Source organism: Haliotis asinina, chromosome 6 (genome assembly GCF_037392515.1).
Source record: "Haliotis asinina isolate JCU_RB_2024 chromosome 6, JCU_Hal_asi_v2, whole genome shotgun sequence".
Taxonomy (NCBI): Eukaryota; Metazoa; Mollusca; class Gastropoda; order Lepetellida; family Haliotidae; genus Haliotis; species Haliotis asinina.
Window position 1 is genome coordinate 14,382,501 of NC_090285.1, and position 17,186 is coordinate 14,399,686.

Here is a 17,186-nt window from a genome sequence, read left to right on the forward strand (position 1 = left end):
GGTCATATATAATGAACACAATTTATATACATATATGAATGAGTAATACATGAGTTATTTGTCTGTATAATAACTAACTGATTCCTGGGGCTGTAATTAGCTCTGTTATCAACCTTTAATTCACCCACGTGTGCTTGCAATTAATCCGTCAATTACAATGTAACGTCAGTCATAACAACTGTGTTCTTTAAATTGATCCTCTGTTCGCGCAGTCTTGTATACATGTTAACCAGCAAATAGTATTGAGCTCTCCGCTAATTGAAATAATTTGGCAGTCAGATTTATTACATTGTTGGGCTGGGGAAAGAATATACCACAGTACGCCAATACCTTTCCCAAACTTTATACGCTTAAAAGATTATTTTGTTCAAAGAAAACAAAAAAAAAAAATTAAAGATTTGTAAAAATTTATTAAATTTATAAAATTAAACTTATCACTCGTTTGTATCACTCCCCAGTTGCATCTGTGTATATGTGATGAGATTTGCATTCCATTTCATTGTGTCGTATTGTATTGTACTGTATCCTGTCTCATGTACATATCTTGCCAGTGTCATCCTGGTGTACGTGTGTATATAAGCGGTAATTCCATTCACTGATGTACCACCGTTGGTGGAAGTTGAGAAAATAAAATCCTTCAAATCTTCAATAATCTTACTCAGAGTGTATCAGGTAATGAAAAATTATTTACAGTGGAAGCTGTTATGGCTGGCGGAGGCCGGAAACACAGGCCTGATACTCATTCCATGCACATCCCTACCAAACAACCAGTGTTTGGTTTACTTGAAGCCACGTGAAACACACGTGTGTACCTATGTCCCCAACAGTTTAGCCGAAGCATCTGTTTCTGTTTACCTCTGTGCCCTAGTTTTCCTTCTTCAGTATATCTATATTTAAACCAGACGAGGCTAGACAGATTTGACTCTATAAGCCAGGAAGCGTTCACGGTCGATGAGCAGATGAGGCTTTATTTATAGCCTTTGCTTCCGGCAAGTTACAATGGCAGAGGATGTGGACACAGCCTCTGTGTGTCTACTGAGAGAAATTCCGTGTGTCTAGAAAAAGCTAGTCCGTTGTACAGATATATCCAAGAAAGCCCACGCAAGTCTAGAAAATGTGGCAACTCTAGATTTCCTTAGTTTCTGAAAATGAAGAAAGTCTCAGGGTTCCATTTCGTTACATTCTGTTTTGTTATTGTGAACTTTTTTTCAGTAAAATATGTGCATTTCAGAGACTAGTTTTTAGTCTAAGAGAAAGCGAGCAAGTCAGAGACCGAGAGAGAGCTAGAGAGAGAGGGAGAGAAAGAGAGAGAGAGAGAGAGAGAGAGAGAGAGAGAGAGAGATGAATACATATCATGAACCTCTAATAGATATCCTCACCAATACACCAATCACCCCTGTTCAGTATATTAATACGAGAACGAGTGTGATACATAATATACAAGAAATCGCCACCATTATCTCACGAAACAGGCACCAATGGTTACAGAAAAAAAAAAAAAAAAAACAACAACAAAAATTAACAGTGAAAATTATACGAATGAATCACAGGCAGCTGTCGATGGAAGCACATGGCACCGAAAATAGCCATCGCTCACTGGCGCTGGCGTTCCTCCCACACAAGTCTGCCACGATGCTCTGTAACTGTTGAAACCGCTCAGCCACACTCACCTGTGTTTCTGGACGTACTGCAGAAATGCACTAACCATCATCCGGGCTCCATGTGTAATTGCAGGAAGACAAAGAAGGAAATAGATCCGTTTCTGGTAGGCACCAAACTCGCCAACATGGCGGAGAACGTCATCGAACTTCATAGTGTTTCGAAGACCTCATGAACAACGAACTTTGGTTCAGCAAGTGCGGAGGGAGTCACTTCATTGGAACAGAGGGTAGCCTATAACCAATCTAACACGCGTCTAGATTACGACGCGTTCCTTTCAAAGTATACACCAAAAGGAAAGCAATATATAACGTGTTTATCTACACCCGCAAATGACCTTAACCCGTACCATTATCACGTGTGGCAAGAAGGCCTTCGTTATCACTGATATACTTTATAGGTCAAAGGTCATGCTGTTGTAAAACGTGTAATACATGCGTGACCTCTCAGTAAAGTTAATGCAAATTATAGTTCAATACCCAGACGTTTTCACCGCTTTGTAAACGAAAAATGTTTTTCAATTACACGTCAGTATCTTTGGGATAGTTTAGCCCTTCAGCAGTGCAAGATAATAGGTATACAGGTAATGCTGAGGATCGGCGTTTGAGTTTGACTCGGGCATTGAACGACGAAAAACGTTTCAAAAACATGTTGATTGAGAAAATTAATGAAAACCATATTATTATTCAATCGAAAGTTTTAAACCATAGTAAATGGTGTCCACCCAGGAAAGACACATTTGAAAAATACCAATTGCCGCCAAAGCTACGTTTCAAGTTCAGACCTCGATGCCGCGAATCGCCGTGAAAACCACAATGAGTAAAAGAATCAATACCGTTTTTTTCTTAAATAAGCGTCACCCATTCATTGCTGTGTTATGATATCATATCGACTGTGATAAACATTTCAGATACCTGACATACTGTTTCCTTTTTTGAAATATGATAACACCTGAAACACGCTTGTCTTTTATCAACACATACCTATCGCAATGCACACCAGGATACCAAGTATAACGAATATTCCAATATTTTATACCCATCATTTACGGTAGCATGGATTAGCTGTTACCGCATTGCCGGGGAAGAAACATTCATGCGATCACTCCACCATGTCCATTGTCCGTTGGGCCACACCAGTTTTAACTCTGCTTTTAATAAATGCGGATTTCCAGGGCTACAGCCAGTCAAATTGTCATTTAAACATATAAACTGCATGTTTTCTCAACAGGAAAGTTCATGACCCTACAACCAGCATGTGAATATCTCGAACACCAATGACGTCATGCCGGCGAGTCCAAACCATCTGTCTTAATCAGTGCGTATTGCAAGCGTGCAGTAGGATTTGTGTTGCGTTGTGAGACACTAGTAAGTAAGCGAAATTAATTTCAGGATTGGCTGTTTATTTCTTCTGTTCATCAGCACGGATCGAAAACCCTATGGGTAAAATGTATAAACCCGAAATAACTTATAACCAGCCTAAGCAGATATAACAAATGTTACAAACTTCTCATTTGTATAAAATACATGTTCAGTGTCTATCTTCACATGATGAACATTCTGCTCTAGTCTCAGAATGTTCAGAGTAAGTGAGTTGATATTTGACGTCACATCGGCAATATTGCAGCCATATCGTGACGTGAACATAATTGACATAGAAAAGGAATATGTATATTATGAAAAGAACAGTCGAAGAAGGACAATAAAATAACTGTAATATCACAGCTAGAATTTAATATTATTTGGACAGTACAATATAAAACTTGGCTAGAGATAGCCAACAACTGAAGGTAGGGACTAGGGACTATTGACTAGGAACCATGTGATCCCTTTTGGATTTACATAATCCCTCCAGCTGCTAGCGATTGTAAGAAATGTTAACCAACATTAAAACAACAATAATACTACCTTTAAAAAGCCTGGTAAGTTTAAATTGGCTTGAAAGTTTTGGGACTTAAATACCCTCTCCAACGGACTTGGTATGTTCAGAAAACGAATAGGCTCGAATGTTTGCTGATAATACTTTCCGTTCCTTGGAATTTTCCGTTATTGATTCTTGTTATGTTATGATTTATAAAGTACTTACTATCCATTCCCTTTGATGAAATACGGTGAGGTGTCTGTGATTTAGTAGTTTTATCTCGCTGACACTTGGTTCTTCAACCGCCACGTCCACCTATCTCTTCACAAAGTAAATAATAATACCGTTGTCAAGTAGCAAATAGTCCAATCTAGTTCAGTGTTTGGAAAAGACGTGAAACATAAGGTGTTTCGTGTGCCGTTGCATGAAGACCGTTCCCTGCCCACACAACACCGTCAGAATGTAATTTTGCATTAACATTACTTCTTCCCTTGTTGTTTAACGTCGAACGCAGCAATATTCCAGCTATATGCAAACAGTCTGTAAATAATCTTCGAAGGACCAGACAATCCAGTGATCAACATCATGAGTTAAGATACGATGACGTGTCAACCACGGCAGAGAACCTGACCACCCTATCCCTTTAGTAGCCTCTTACGACATGCATTGGTTTCTGAGCACCAATACTAATCCGGTTCCTCACTGGTTATTATGCATTTAAAAAAGAAATATTTTAGACAATGCCATGTGAAAAGGGCTATTGAACACCAACAACTGAAGGAAGATCACAAATACTAGGTCATGTGGACTTACAGAGCCTCTGCTACATGCATGGTCCGTGACTGGATTAATGAAGTTTTGTAAGGCGTCAAGTAAGATATAAAGCCTGACAAGAGATTATTTTTCTACATACAATATTTTATCTATAAAGTGAGGTACAAACATTGTATACATCAAAGTAAGGCACGAGTGCGAAATCACCAGAGTAAACTGAATCTCTATATATAGTTCACGTTTAAGTAAGCTACAAGTATGAAATCCCCCAAGTAAACTATTCCCCATCACAACAAATAACAATGCACTGTAGTCATTAAAGAAAGGTACAGGTAAGGAATCACATGACTGAAGCATTCCCTATCACTACAAGTACCAATATACAGTACTCAGTAAAGTGAGGTACAAGTTTGAAATACACGTGTAAACTAACCCTTATCGCTACAACAGTACTAGTCAATGTACAGTACTCATTAAAGTGAGATATACGATAGAAATCACTCGTGTATACTATTGTACATCAATACAATATATATAGTCAACATATAGTACACATTAAAGTAAGATACAAGTACATCACTGGAGTAACCTATTTCCTATCACTACAATAATCAATATCTAGTACATATCCAAGTGAGGTGTAAGTACGAAATTACACGACAAAACTATTCTTTGTCACAGCAATAGTCAACATATAGTAGAGATCGCGGTCGGCCAATCGCCGAAGGTGAAGTATTTGGCCCAACAAATGATAGCTTTCATTGACGTACAGTGATACATACCACAGTCCGATAGTTTTGTATTTTTAATCCTGACTGAGAAATTACAAATAATAACGTGTCAATCCTTCCCTCAGTCGCAAGCATACTGTGCAAAGTAAGAGTCGACCGGACTATTCTGACTGTATCATGAACATAATTTATGATCATTGATTTATTAAATATTAGTGACACCAGGTGTTCTCGGAGAGTACTGATACGAGGTGTTCCAGTCACCACTCGTCGCAAGCGCATGCTAATACAAGTCAATTTAATAATCTGGAAAAACACCATCCCTATGATGAGTGGTGAACGTTATACGGTCTTCTTTACTTCGGAACCTCCTCCCACACGCCACTGGCATTGAACTTACGGCGATGAGTCATCAGCATATTTTGCCACTGAACCATAATTATCCGACGCTACAGTTTGAATACCCACTGCACCACACAATGGAGACCTTGAAAACATGTGCAACACTCCCTGCGAAGAATGCAGTTTCAGGCAATGCACACACCTACCTCATTATCTTCCACGCTACTCACTACATCCATACGTTGTAACGGGATAAGCATTGTTCGTGCATGTATTCTGGCTACAGTATAACGGTAATATCATCGTTTGTGTTACCTCCACTCTGCATAAAGTGAGTGGGTGAGTTTTGTTTTACGCCGCACTCAGCCTGCATAAAGTGAACGAGATTATACTTCCATATCTATATTGAAATAAAACCGACAAACTCATTCCATATTTTTCTTGGATTTATCCGGACAACCATGCCATTTATAGTGTAAACGATTCCAGTACTTAATCTTAGAAATATCTAAAATCTGTCTTATTTGTAGAGTGGGTGAATGAGTTGAGATTTGACGTCACCTAGGCAGTATTTCAGCCACATCGTGACGAGAACATTTACATGAATTACATAATAAGTTTTGGCAAATTATAATAACCTGTAATCGACGGACAGTAAAACCGACTAGAATAACCAAATAGCAAGCAATAAAACGATCAATTGTCTTCAAAGACTTCAAATTAGGACAATGCAATATACAAAAGGGCTGAGGATCGCCAACAACTGAAAATAGACCACCACTCTAGGGACCATGGGGACGTTGGCTACTCCTGTTTGTAGAGCATATGATTACATAATTTAATTTAACCCTGGATTAATCCTGACGTATACACTATTTCGCGAGTCCACTATTCCATCATTTAGTCCTCGATTTCTCCTAAAATATATCCTAGTTGTAGAGTCCACGACTCCGATGCGACCATAAGATTATGATTCTTTAATACCCTTTGAAATGTAGGAATGGTAAATAATAACAGGGTGCTTTGGATAGTCGAGCGAGAATGAATCATTCTTTTTTTTTGGCAGTCGTGTAAAATTACTCAGTGAAGGAGAGGTCGCTAATGCAACACAGTAGCTAGATTAACTAGTTATAAACGTGAACAATATCTAGGGTCTGATAATGTGTTGTTGGGAGCGGGTGGTCGTGGTGACCTGGTGTATGTAGTTGGGGAATAATAAACAGACTAACATCAAGTTTGCGTTACAGTTAGTGGGTTAGTTAGGGGTCGGCAATATTTTAGCCTTATCGTTACTAAATCAAGTGTCGATTTATGGTGATTAAAGGTAAATTATAAACACCTCTCCACGGAGGAAAATGAAACAACTAGACAATATTAGTATCCAGAAATAAAACCATCACCTTCCTATAAACCTGGAATTCAAACTAGAACAATACAGTATAAAATGGGCTATAGGTCGCCAATATCTAAAGGTAGATCACCATGGGGAATTGCAGTGCCTTTGCTACCTGCATGGCCCCCATGGATATACTCTATCCTTTCAACCGCTGGCGAATATACAATTAAAGAGTAAGCCAGTTTCAATTAGTCATCGTTTGCAAGAACACTTCTGAAATAAGGAGGCAGAGGCACTTGATTTTGTGTCCGTGTGTAAAAAAGCAGTAGACCAAAAATGCTGTACTATTTTCCTTGTTTCTTCTTAAATATTCAGTATAGCCAATCGCTACAAACCAATAACTTCACAATTAGTGATTTACAGGAAAACGGAGGAATAAATTAATTTATAAAAACATTTATAAAAATGCTCTCTCCATCTAAAATGGCAGGTAGCGGACAGGTTTTCAGAATACAGAATATGTTCATTGAGATACCTTTCGAAAATACCAGTTCAGCAAAATTTTTGAATCTGATTTAATTTTGCAGAAAGTTATGATAATAAATTAAGTTTACGAAATATTTCAGTAGAAACTGAATAGGTATTGGGACACATTAACCATCTTCACCTACAGATCCTGTGGCGGGTATGATACAAATATAGGCAAAATGCCATAATATAATATATCCATGAGAATTAATGACGCGGAACCGACTTTTTAAAGCTGAGTACAAAAACAGTACATGTTGATATATATGCTTTGAAAACCAAATTTAGCGGACGAAAATGGTAACTCAACCACACTTGACTTTGATTTAAACAAAAACGAAACTGAAACTGAAACAGTGACAAATTCCTTGCAAATCATCTGAGAAGAGAATGCACAAAACCTGAACATCAACAATGCCGGAAAATATGGTCATCCCGCAGCAGGTACTGGATGAGCTACTTTTAATTATGACATTGTCAGAATAAGTCTTCAATCGGGGAACCCGTGAAGGTCCCGGGGTAGTATAGGCCTTCAGCAACCCATGCTTGCCATAAAATGTGACTATGCTTGTCGTAGGAGGCCACTAACGGGATCGGGTGGTCAGGCTTGCTGACTTGGTTGACACATGTCATCTGTTCCCATTTGCGCAGATCGATGTTGATCTCTGGATTGTCTGGTCCAAACTCGATTATTTACAGACCGCCGCCATACAGCTGGAATATTGCTGAGTGTGGTGTAAAACTAAACTCACTCACTCACTCTTCAGTCGGGAACGTTTTCTTCTCTCTTCAAAGAAGATGTCGTCAGGCCTCGTCATAAAAGTCCCAGTGGCCCTAACTGTGTCTAACGTTTCCCTCTTGTCCAAGCTACTAAAAAGAGCTGTCAACACCAGGCTCAAGGTCCATCCATCTGTCAATGCTATCTTTGACAAGTGTCCAATCCGCATACCACCAACATTACAAACAACACCGATACCTGTCTTCAATGAACTACTGTCTGGAGAAACAAGTTACCCACATCAGACCAAGCTGTCACTATCATCTCCATCAACACCCATCATCCGACACATAATACCTACAGAAGCTACAAAGGTACTTGCCCATGGTTTGATAACATAAAGATTCGAACCAATGACTGGTAATCATTGACATGCATGGGTAAGGTGCTCAGTTTTTCAGGTGTCGGCGAGTGACCTTCCCGTCAACAAAAGCGGTCTCTAAGATGACCATCGCTACTACAAGTCGAATTTAGTTAAGTTTAAAAAGCAATCAACTGTTTGTGATAAAAACTACGCAACTACACACAACTTCAATGTAAACACTAGACGTGTGATTTACGTATACGTTATGTCAGATTGTATTACCAATAACTAAAAACAAGCTGTTATAATACCAAAACCAGTATGATTTGGTGCATGAAATGATATATAGTTTAAATAACAGGCAGGTTATATCTACAAAAGATACGGATTAGTTGAAAACAGACCATTTTTTAAGAACGAAAATATACGTGACGGTGATGACGTAACGTTGCTGTGAAGCTGTCTGGGACAAGTGGGTACTTTGAAACAACATTTCATTCTATAGTTTAATGCAGCATCGACGCAGATACACAGCCGCAGAGAATCAAAACAAGCTTGCCATAAAAGGCGACTATGCTTGTCGTAAGAGGCGACTAATAGGTTCGGGCGGTCAGGCTCGCTGACTTGGTTGACATATGTCATCGGTTCCCAATTGCGCAGATCGATGCTCATGTTGTTGATCACTAGAGTGTCTGGTCCAGACTCGGCGTAAAACTAAACTCACTTACTCAATCACTGAACCCGGATGACAAGTGCAGACAGACAAAATGTAATTTACGTTTTGTAATTCATGATTCATTGACAGTTGGAATGATCCATTGGAATCGAATTCTATGGATTCAATTGTCGACAATGCCACTTTTTTCACCCTAACATGAATTCCAAAAGGTGTTATGTAAATTTCGTACGACTAATTCTTTTAGAATAATATACTCTAAATAAGTATGGATCCAAAAGTAAACAAATATTTTATCCCAATGTCTCATTGTGTAATTGTTTGCTCGTTGATATATCAAGGTTGCACAACTGTCTCTATTTTCAGAATAATGTTCACTACTCTTTTGATGACATATCCGGTTCGGTGATATTTACCTTTTTTTCATCTTTGACGTTTAATGAAATTTCATTTGCATTCAACAAGAACGTAAGCTACAAACTGAGCTCACGCTCACGCAGTGGAACTGTAAGATGGTAAATGTTTTTAACAGTTAAAATGAAAATAAATTTATATTCATTCCCATTTTGTATGATTCCATGGCGATTTGCGAAAGGGAAATTAAATGTAATATTTTCAAGTTTCTGGTTTTAGTCTTTGATATAATTTAAATGATGTATGCGTGGTTCCGTCAATTCTGGATTTTGAACAGATATTATGAGGCGTCATAACACGCTTGACTGAGTACACATTCAATTTTTTCAGATACATTAATTGTTTCTTCATTCGATGTTTGAATTAAATCAAGAACAAATGAGTTCATTTTCACTCGCTTTAAGTTGATACTACTAGTTACCAATAAACGTAAGTAGCCAGGGTGTTTCCGGGTACCGTACTTCAAACCAGAGTTGCAAGTTTAATACTGTTCACTGAGTGCGGAAACATACAAACCGTTCATGCACAAGTTGTAGTTTTGGAAAATACACGTAGTTTGGATTGAAGCGATTTTGTTTTTCTTTACTTTCCTTTTTGAATTGTGTCATTTAGGTGGTAATAACTGAAGTCTAAGAACCATCTGCCTTCAGATTGAGTACTGACGGAGCTGTAACTGTTGAAACCTGGACCTGCATGAACATGTAATGAATATTACATGCGCAGATATGAAATATCACACGGTTGGGTGTGATATGGATATATACTCATGGTGGACAACGATGACCTGCAATCGGTCCAAGTTTACTACGACAGACACTTCGTTCCTGGTGCAGTCATCAACGGTACAGGAGACAAGATTGGGATGGTATTTTGTTCTCTCACGAGTCGAGATTACTTGTGGACAGATAGCTGGGTAATAGTGTGTAGACGGCGTGTCTTGTTCAACTTCTGATGTTTGATTGCAGAACGATATGGTATGGGGAAACACCACATCTCATGACTGGACACAACGTGTCATTGTCAAATGCAATATGACACTGATGACATCATTAGGCCTCATGTACAGCCGTTCATTCACGGTCAGAGACATAATTTAGGGTTTAGTAAGATATTCCCGTCCACATTTCGATGGTGTTGTGACAGATTGCCTGAGACAGCACAGCATCCAGCCACTGCCCTTGTCCGCTATTTCTCCAGAACTGCTTTCCATCGAGCGCGCTTGGAATATAATGGACAGATGTTTAAGCCCAGAATCAGCCATTTACTTCAGCTGAATTCAGACGTGGAAAACTATTGCCCAAGTTTTCTTCAAATCTAAGAGTCATCTAAGCATCGTCGTTGTCAAGCCTACATCAACGCCAATGGAGGACAAACGCGACACTGTATTTGTGAACTGACTTTTGACACTGCATCTCTTCAAGGGCATGCCACGATGCCAAATGTTAAGTCATACAGATTTCAATATTATCATCTCAACAGTTACAAGGTGATTAAGAAGCACCATAAATCATGTTATTATCGTTTTTTTGCATTATTAATGTCACAACATCAAATAATGCACAGTTACTTTATTTTCAGTAGTTATAAGTAGCGTCACTCACTTCTTCCCAGCTTCTAGTCACATCTCCAAACTTGTGGAACTGGACAGAGCAAGAAAGTGGTATGTTCCCTAAATGGACGACACTTTACCAAACACCAGACTCATGAGTCGGTCTCCTGTCGCTGCAGAAAGAGTAACACCATATCGTAATTGGGTACGAGCAGGGATCATTCTAGCCTCAAGACACTAAATACTGTTACTCAGATTAACGCTGGCACTGAGTTCCCTGCTGTGTTAACATTATCATATAAAACTGAAAAGGTCAACCTCATTTCAGACTAATTAACTGTGCAGCAAACGCAAGGTATTGTACCAAAAGCTTTGACGTCATTGCTTCAATCATCTGGGAATGAATCGGTGTTCCTGTTACCAGATTGGCTGGTTTGTTGCTTTACGCCGATGTCAGCAATATTACAGCTATATGGCAACCAGCTGTAAAAAAGTGAATCTGTACATGGCGAACCATTGATCAACATCGTAAACATAGTTCACTGCAGTTATGACTAAATAATATCTGTCAGCGAGCTTGAACAGCCAATCCGTTTAGACGCCTCATACGTCAAACATGGGCTGTTGAACTCCCATCCGGACCATGGATACTCAGTCACCAGAATCAACATGACACTGTTATGGAAATAAACATTTTCAAGATGTACTAACGTGTTGTGATGATCTAACAATTTATCATACATAACATAGGAATAATGATGGACTGTAGAATTTCGATAATAGACGCTACAATGTGGGACTGGGTATATTATTTAACATATTTCTTGGGTCGAGTAACGATCACAAACAAACAACATATGAAATTCATCTTCAACAAAAGAGATTCTCAATCTGTACAAAAACCCGGAAAAGCAACGTGGAAGCATCTGGGTGAAATATATGCGTTTTGAAGATACGAAAGAAAGTGTCTTGCACAAGCTTGCCTAAAACTAATCTTAATCCAGGAGTACTGTATTGTCAGCTATTGTCAAAAAGGGTATTGTCCGGGTCCTAAATGTGAATAGACACTCTTCAAGCACAAAAAGAAACTTGACATGCTGTTTGGATTTTACTTAGTATGTTTGAATCAGTTATAGGCACTGTCATTGCTCACTTACAGTAAAATCATTTACTGATTTACAAAAATCATTTACATAAATTCCAAAACATGTTTATCCAGAGAGTGTTTGGTAAAATCACTGAGGGCCACATAGTCAGAGAGTGTGATCACCATGAGTGGAAGCGGTGACCCATTGAAGGAAGGAGACGCCGAATGTTGTCTTCATGAATGTTTTGACTCTTGGTGAAGTGCTGTGGCCCGTGCATGTAGTGTCTGAGGCGCCAGCGTCGATCAAGAGTATCCCACAGATGCTCAATGGGGGAACAAAACGGGCGATCAAGTAGGGGCAAGCTAACACTTGAACTTGACCTCCAGTGACCAAAAGCACCCTGTCTGGTCGGCGCAGTCCAGTGATTCAGATTGTTCTGGATGATGCGGCTGTGTTGTTTCAATGAAGATGTCGCAACCGAATGTAGCGATTCTGGACGTAGGTGGGTAACTCTAGGTCGACTTGACCTGGGTGTCTTTAACACTCCCAGTAATGTATCGGGTCCGTAGATTTGAGATGGTCTGTCTGGTCACGCTGAAGTCACCATATGCTGCGATGCCCCTTTGTGTAAACGGCCGATGTCGTTGCGTCGTTAAAGGTCACATGCAACGCAAAACACAACTTTGCAAATTCCAGTACCTTTCTGTATGGAGTTTCAAAAAACACATTATCAAACAATACATTCAACTTATAAAGTTGAAATATAACGCGATGATAAAAAAGCCCGCGAAATCGCAGTTCAAACGAATCACTAATTTCCCCCCTACGCTGGGGTAAAAGTGGTCCTACAGCTGTTCTACGCTACGCCCGTAGCGTATGCGCAGTGATTAAGTTCTCGCGGCTTCAATTGGGGAGGCGACCAGTACAAACAGAGCAAGTGATAATCGCTACGGTCCCGGGCAATACAACCTTACTCGGGACTGATAAATCCCCGTATTTCCCTCGACATGATGTGACAACTTACAGTAGTCGGCCGTACCAAGTTTACTCAAATGATACATGCTACAAAGAATTAATGCCGGTGGTACCAAATGTTACTGCAGTCTCTTGCTTACTTTTAACAATAGTGCTTTGTGCGTGCAAGATATTAAGGATAAAAATTTATCTAATCACGGGTAATTATAGTAGTTTCATAGAAATGAATTTCTTACATTTCGTTAATATGGACAACATAACATGAAGTGAAGTTCGTCTCCTATTGTATTCTTACACAATGTACATAATCTTACTTCTTTAATAACATTATACAATTTACGTGTTTATACTGGGCGACAATGCTTGTCGTAAGTGACGACTAACGGGATCGGGTGGTCAGGCTTGCTGACTTGGTTGTCACATGCCATCTGTGCACAGTTGCACAGATCGATGCTCATGTTATTGACCACTGGATTGTCTGGTCCAGACTGGGTTAGATACAGACCGCCACCATATAGCTGGAATATTACTGAGTGTGACGTGAAACTAAACTCACTCACTCACTCTACCGGGAATTTACGGTTACAAATTCTAACATAAGTAAGGTAATGCGTACATCTGTTGGAACGTGTAGCAGATAACTTTCAAAGTATGAAGATCACTTAAACATAAGACTATAGCGACTTTTTATTTACATTCGTACGAAAGGGGTGACTGATGGGCCAGTTGATATACAAAAGCAGGAATGCGACACAAAGGTAGAGATGTTGCTATTACATTGAGTCATTGAATCATCTCTAACTCAACCGTAACAACAACGATAACTATATGTTTTTTTCTGACCTCTGCGCTTCTTATTTTAATGCATGTTGTGAAAGTGGCAAGTTTTTTGACGCATAATGTGAATCTTGCCGGCTATTTTTCTCAGATGAGTTCAAATAAAGACTGCTCAGTTGCGTTTAGTCGACTTTGTACAGACTGGCTCGAATCTAAACCTAACATGCACAAGATAACCAATGAAAACTTTCCATGTCACAACACACTTACCCTCCAGACACATCAACCCATCTATTATTTACCTGAGTGTTAACAATGATTTACTTCAGTTTTCATTACATTTGGTTCAAAATATCACAACATTACAATTTACAACATATTTATTTACCTATACCGGGTTCCGACAATTTTTGATATTTATGTCACTCACTGTTGGAGAATTTCTCATGGACATTTGATAGCCTTGTATTAAAGCGTTCGCTTGTTACGCCAAAGACCTGGGTTCGAGTCCCCGCATGAGTGTACTTGCTCCGTGATATTACTAGAAAGTTTTTAAAAAGGCGACGTACAACTAAGCCCAACCACTCACTAGTCATATCTGATCATAGGATGGTTTCTGTCTGGACGTGCACAGATGTTTTATGTATCCCGACTAGTACTATTTAGTATTTAATAAGATAAGTTTTAAATCCAGTCCTTTTCCAAGAGTTATAAATATACTCACTATTATAGATGTCAAACCAAATTGAATAAATAACCGCTTAATGAGGTGAAGCCATTTATTGCTAAATAACAGTGTGTAGGTTAATACTTTTAATGAGGATGATGGTTAATTACGCCTAGGCATGGTGCGAAGTGACTGCTTTGTATGGAATTTATCCACAGGTCAGCTGACCACACGCACACATACACATAAGCACACACACGCGGGCACGTGCGCGCGCACACACACGCGCGCGCACAAAAAAGATACAAAGCCATTCTCCAAGTCTATATGGACATCAGTGCAATTGCCAAGTTATCGACTGTGTCATGTGTACGTATACACCTGTGGTGCTTCCTGTATACTCTATACTGTAGTTGTTCACGGTGAAAGTCAACAATTATCTTGTCACTGCTTGTGTCGGACGGGAAGCGATCGCTGGTTTCCTATAGTATGGCATCACTGTTTGAAATAAATACACATTTTGATGTGGCTGGACTCATTCAGTGGATTCCGTTGTTCCAGATGTTTCTTATATTGAGAACACCTTTCAAAGGTTTTGATACGTAAAAGGTTTAAGTAAAAAGACCACTATATTTTGGCTTCCAGACGTGTCTTTTCTGTTTCAGCCATACCGATGAACAACAGAACAGCAGAACACCAGCATCTTCCTCAGCAACAACAGACGTCATGCAGGTCCTCTTCCTCCTCGATCTCATATCATGCGATGAACATTCATCTATTGTTTTCTCTTTTGTGAACACTGTTTCGTAAACTTTGCAAATAGTTCGTAATTTTTTAAACATATGTCGGGGAAATTATCGTTAGTCGCACGTTAGTATGTTCGTGAAAGGTAAACTGAGCCTGAATGGATGAATAGGAAGTGCTTTCAGCCTTCTCTTCCTGATCATCAGTAAATGAGGGAAAAGCAAACTTTACGGATAAACAGTCTTAGTGAACACTTGCCTTTGAAAGGTATCATGGTGACCGTTTCCAGCTTTTTCATAACATTTTTTCATTCATGTACGTTTCAAATATTTTGAAATATTTGCTCGTATTTGGATTTAAAGTACAGACAATTTCTATTGATAGGATACTGACGTGTTTATACTTTGCGCTGCATTTGAAACTTGTGTTTGTCACATACCAAAGTAACCACAACAGAAGAATAGTTTGTTTTGCAAAACTTTATTCCTCCCCCTAAGATATAAGTAACCCCAATACCTATACTAAACTAATTCTACAGGTGCAAATACAACTAACTAATCTAATTACCTAACCTAGCTACATATACAGTTCTGTCTACCACTTAAATTGCTAAAGTTCTAATACTACTACTACTACTAACTACACTAAAATCCTAATACCCTCACTAATATAGATAATGATTACATATAATCCCAATCAGAAACTAAACAATTGAACTAAATAACAATAAAGGAATTTGCCACTCAGAGAGAACACTTTCTCTTTACAATGTAATCAGAATGTCAGTGCACTTTGGTTCCACTTGGTGACGTCATGGTATTTGTGTGGTATCCCTCACACCCAGGCGATGGTTTCCCTCACGGAGTTTAAGGGGCCTGTGTAATGGTTGATGGCTGTGCCATCCACATCTCACATTACTAGGAGATACATGCTCCTTGTACAACAGGGAAGACTCTTGTCTGTCTCCTTACAGGCGGAGATACTACCCCTCTCCTTACTTTAAGGATAACCGGCCAGTTCCGGGACACTACAATACAATATAAGTAACTACAGTTACTCAGTAAGACATGTGTCAATGTCTTATACTTTATGCATGTACTTTACTCCGATTTACATATTTGAAAGTGGAACAGTTTTTGTGGAACGATAACATTCAAATTTTGAATGGCTTTGTGGCTATATAGTGTTACAATATGCACATATATCTAGAAATACTACATCAGTAAAACAATTTCTTGCTACATCTACTCAATCAATAAATACAAAAGTAATAATGATAATAAAAACTTACGCCAGCCAGCGTGAGATGCAATCCCATACAAAAGTTGAACCCATACAGGTGAACACAGTGGTGATTCTGGCTGACTGTGCAGATTACTACCCTTCCTCACTATTTATATTGACCTCCCATACCCAAGCTACTCAACACCTCTCTATTGTTTACAAATTAACACCCCAGCTCTCTGGCCATACCTGGTCACGCTTCCCTGAACATAACCCTGTTCCCATAGTATTACCGAACATAATCTAACAACAACTCCCAACAATATATAACACACTCTAACAATACCATACTACATCTATTTACAGTACCATAAACTAATTATATAAACGAAATCATCTGTGATCTTGACATCACTCCCCTCTTCAAGTAATTGTACACAAGTACAATTATATATTACACTCAAGATCACATTTAAGTTTGTTTTAATGCATAAATATCATAAAACACAATTGTCTAAATGTACAATAGCACAGTAATACATAAGAAATAACTGCTGACAAATAATCTGGATATGCAGAGAGTACATTATTTACACACTGCCATACACATAGTATGACTAGGGTGAACACCGGCTCAAGAGATCAGCCCCAACATTCTCACTTCCTTTGATTGCACGAATTAGAAATCTGTAGGGTTGCAAAGTCAGGGCCCACCTCATCACTCGTCCATTGGTCATTTTTGCCTTGGTCATCCATATTA

General features: G+C 39.0%; 1 protein-coding gene across 1 annotated transcript in view; it reads right to left on the reverse strand.

Moving 5' to 3' along the window:
* LOC137286930 (organic cation transporter protein-like) overlaps positions 1–1,813 on the reverse strand; it is a 17,962-nt gene extending 16,149 nt beyond the window's left edge. The window contains exon 1 of the mRNA XM_067818970.1: positions 1,671–1,813. Coding sequence (XP_067675071.1) covers positions 1,671–1,813 — 143 coding nt within the window. The remainder of the gene's footprint in view (positions 1–1,670) is intronic.
* Positions 1,814–17,186: the final 15,373 nt, after the last annotated feature.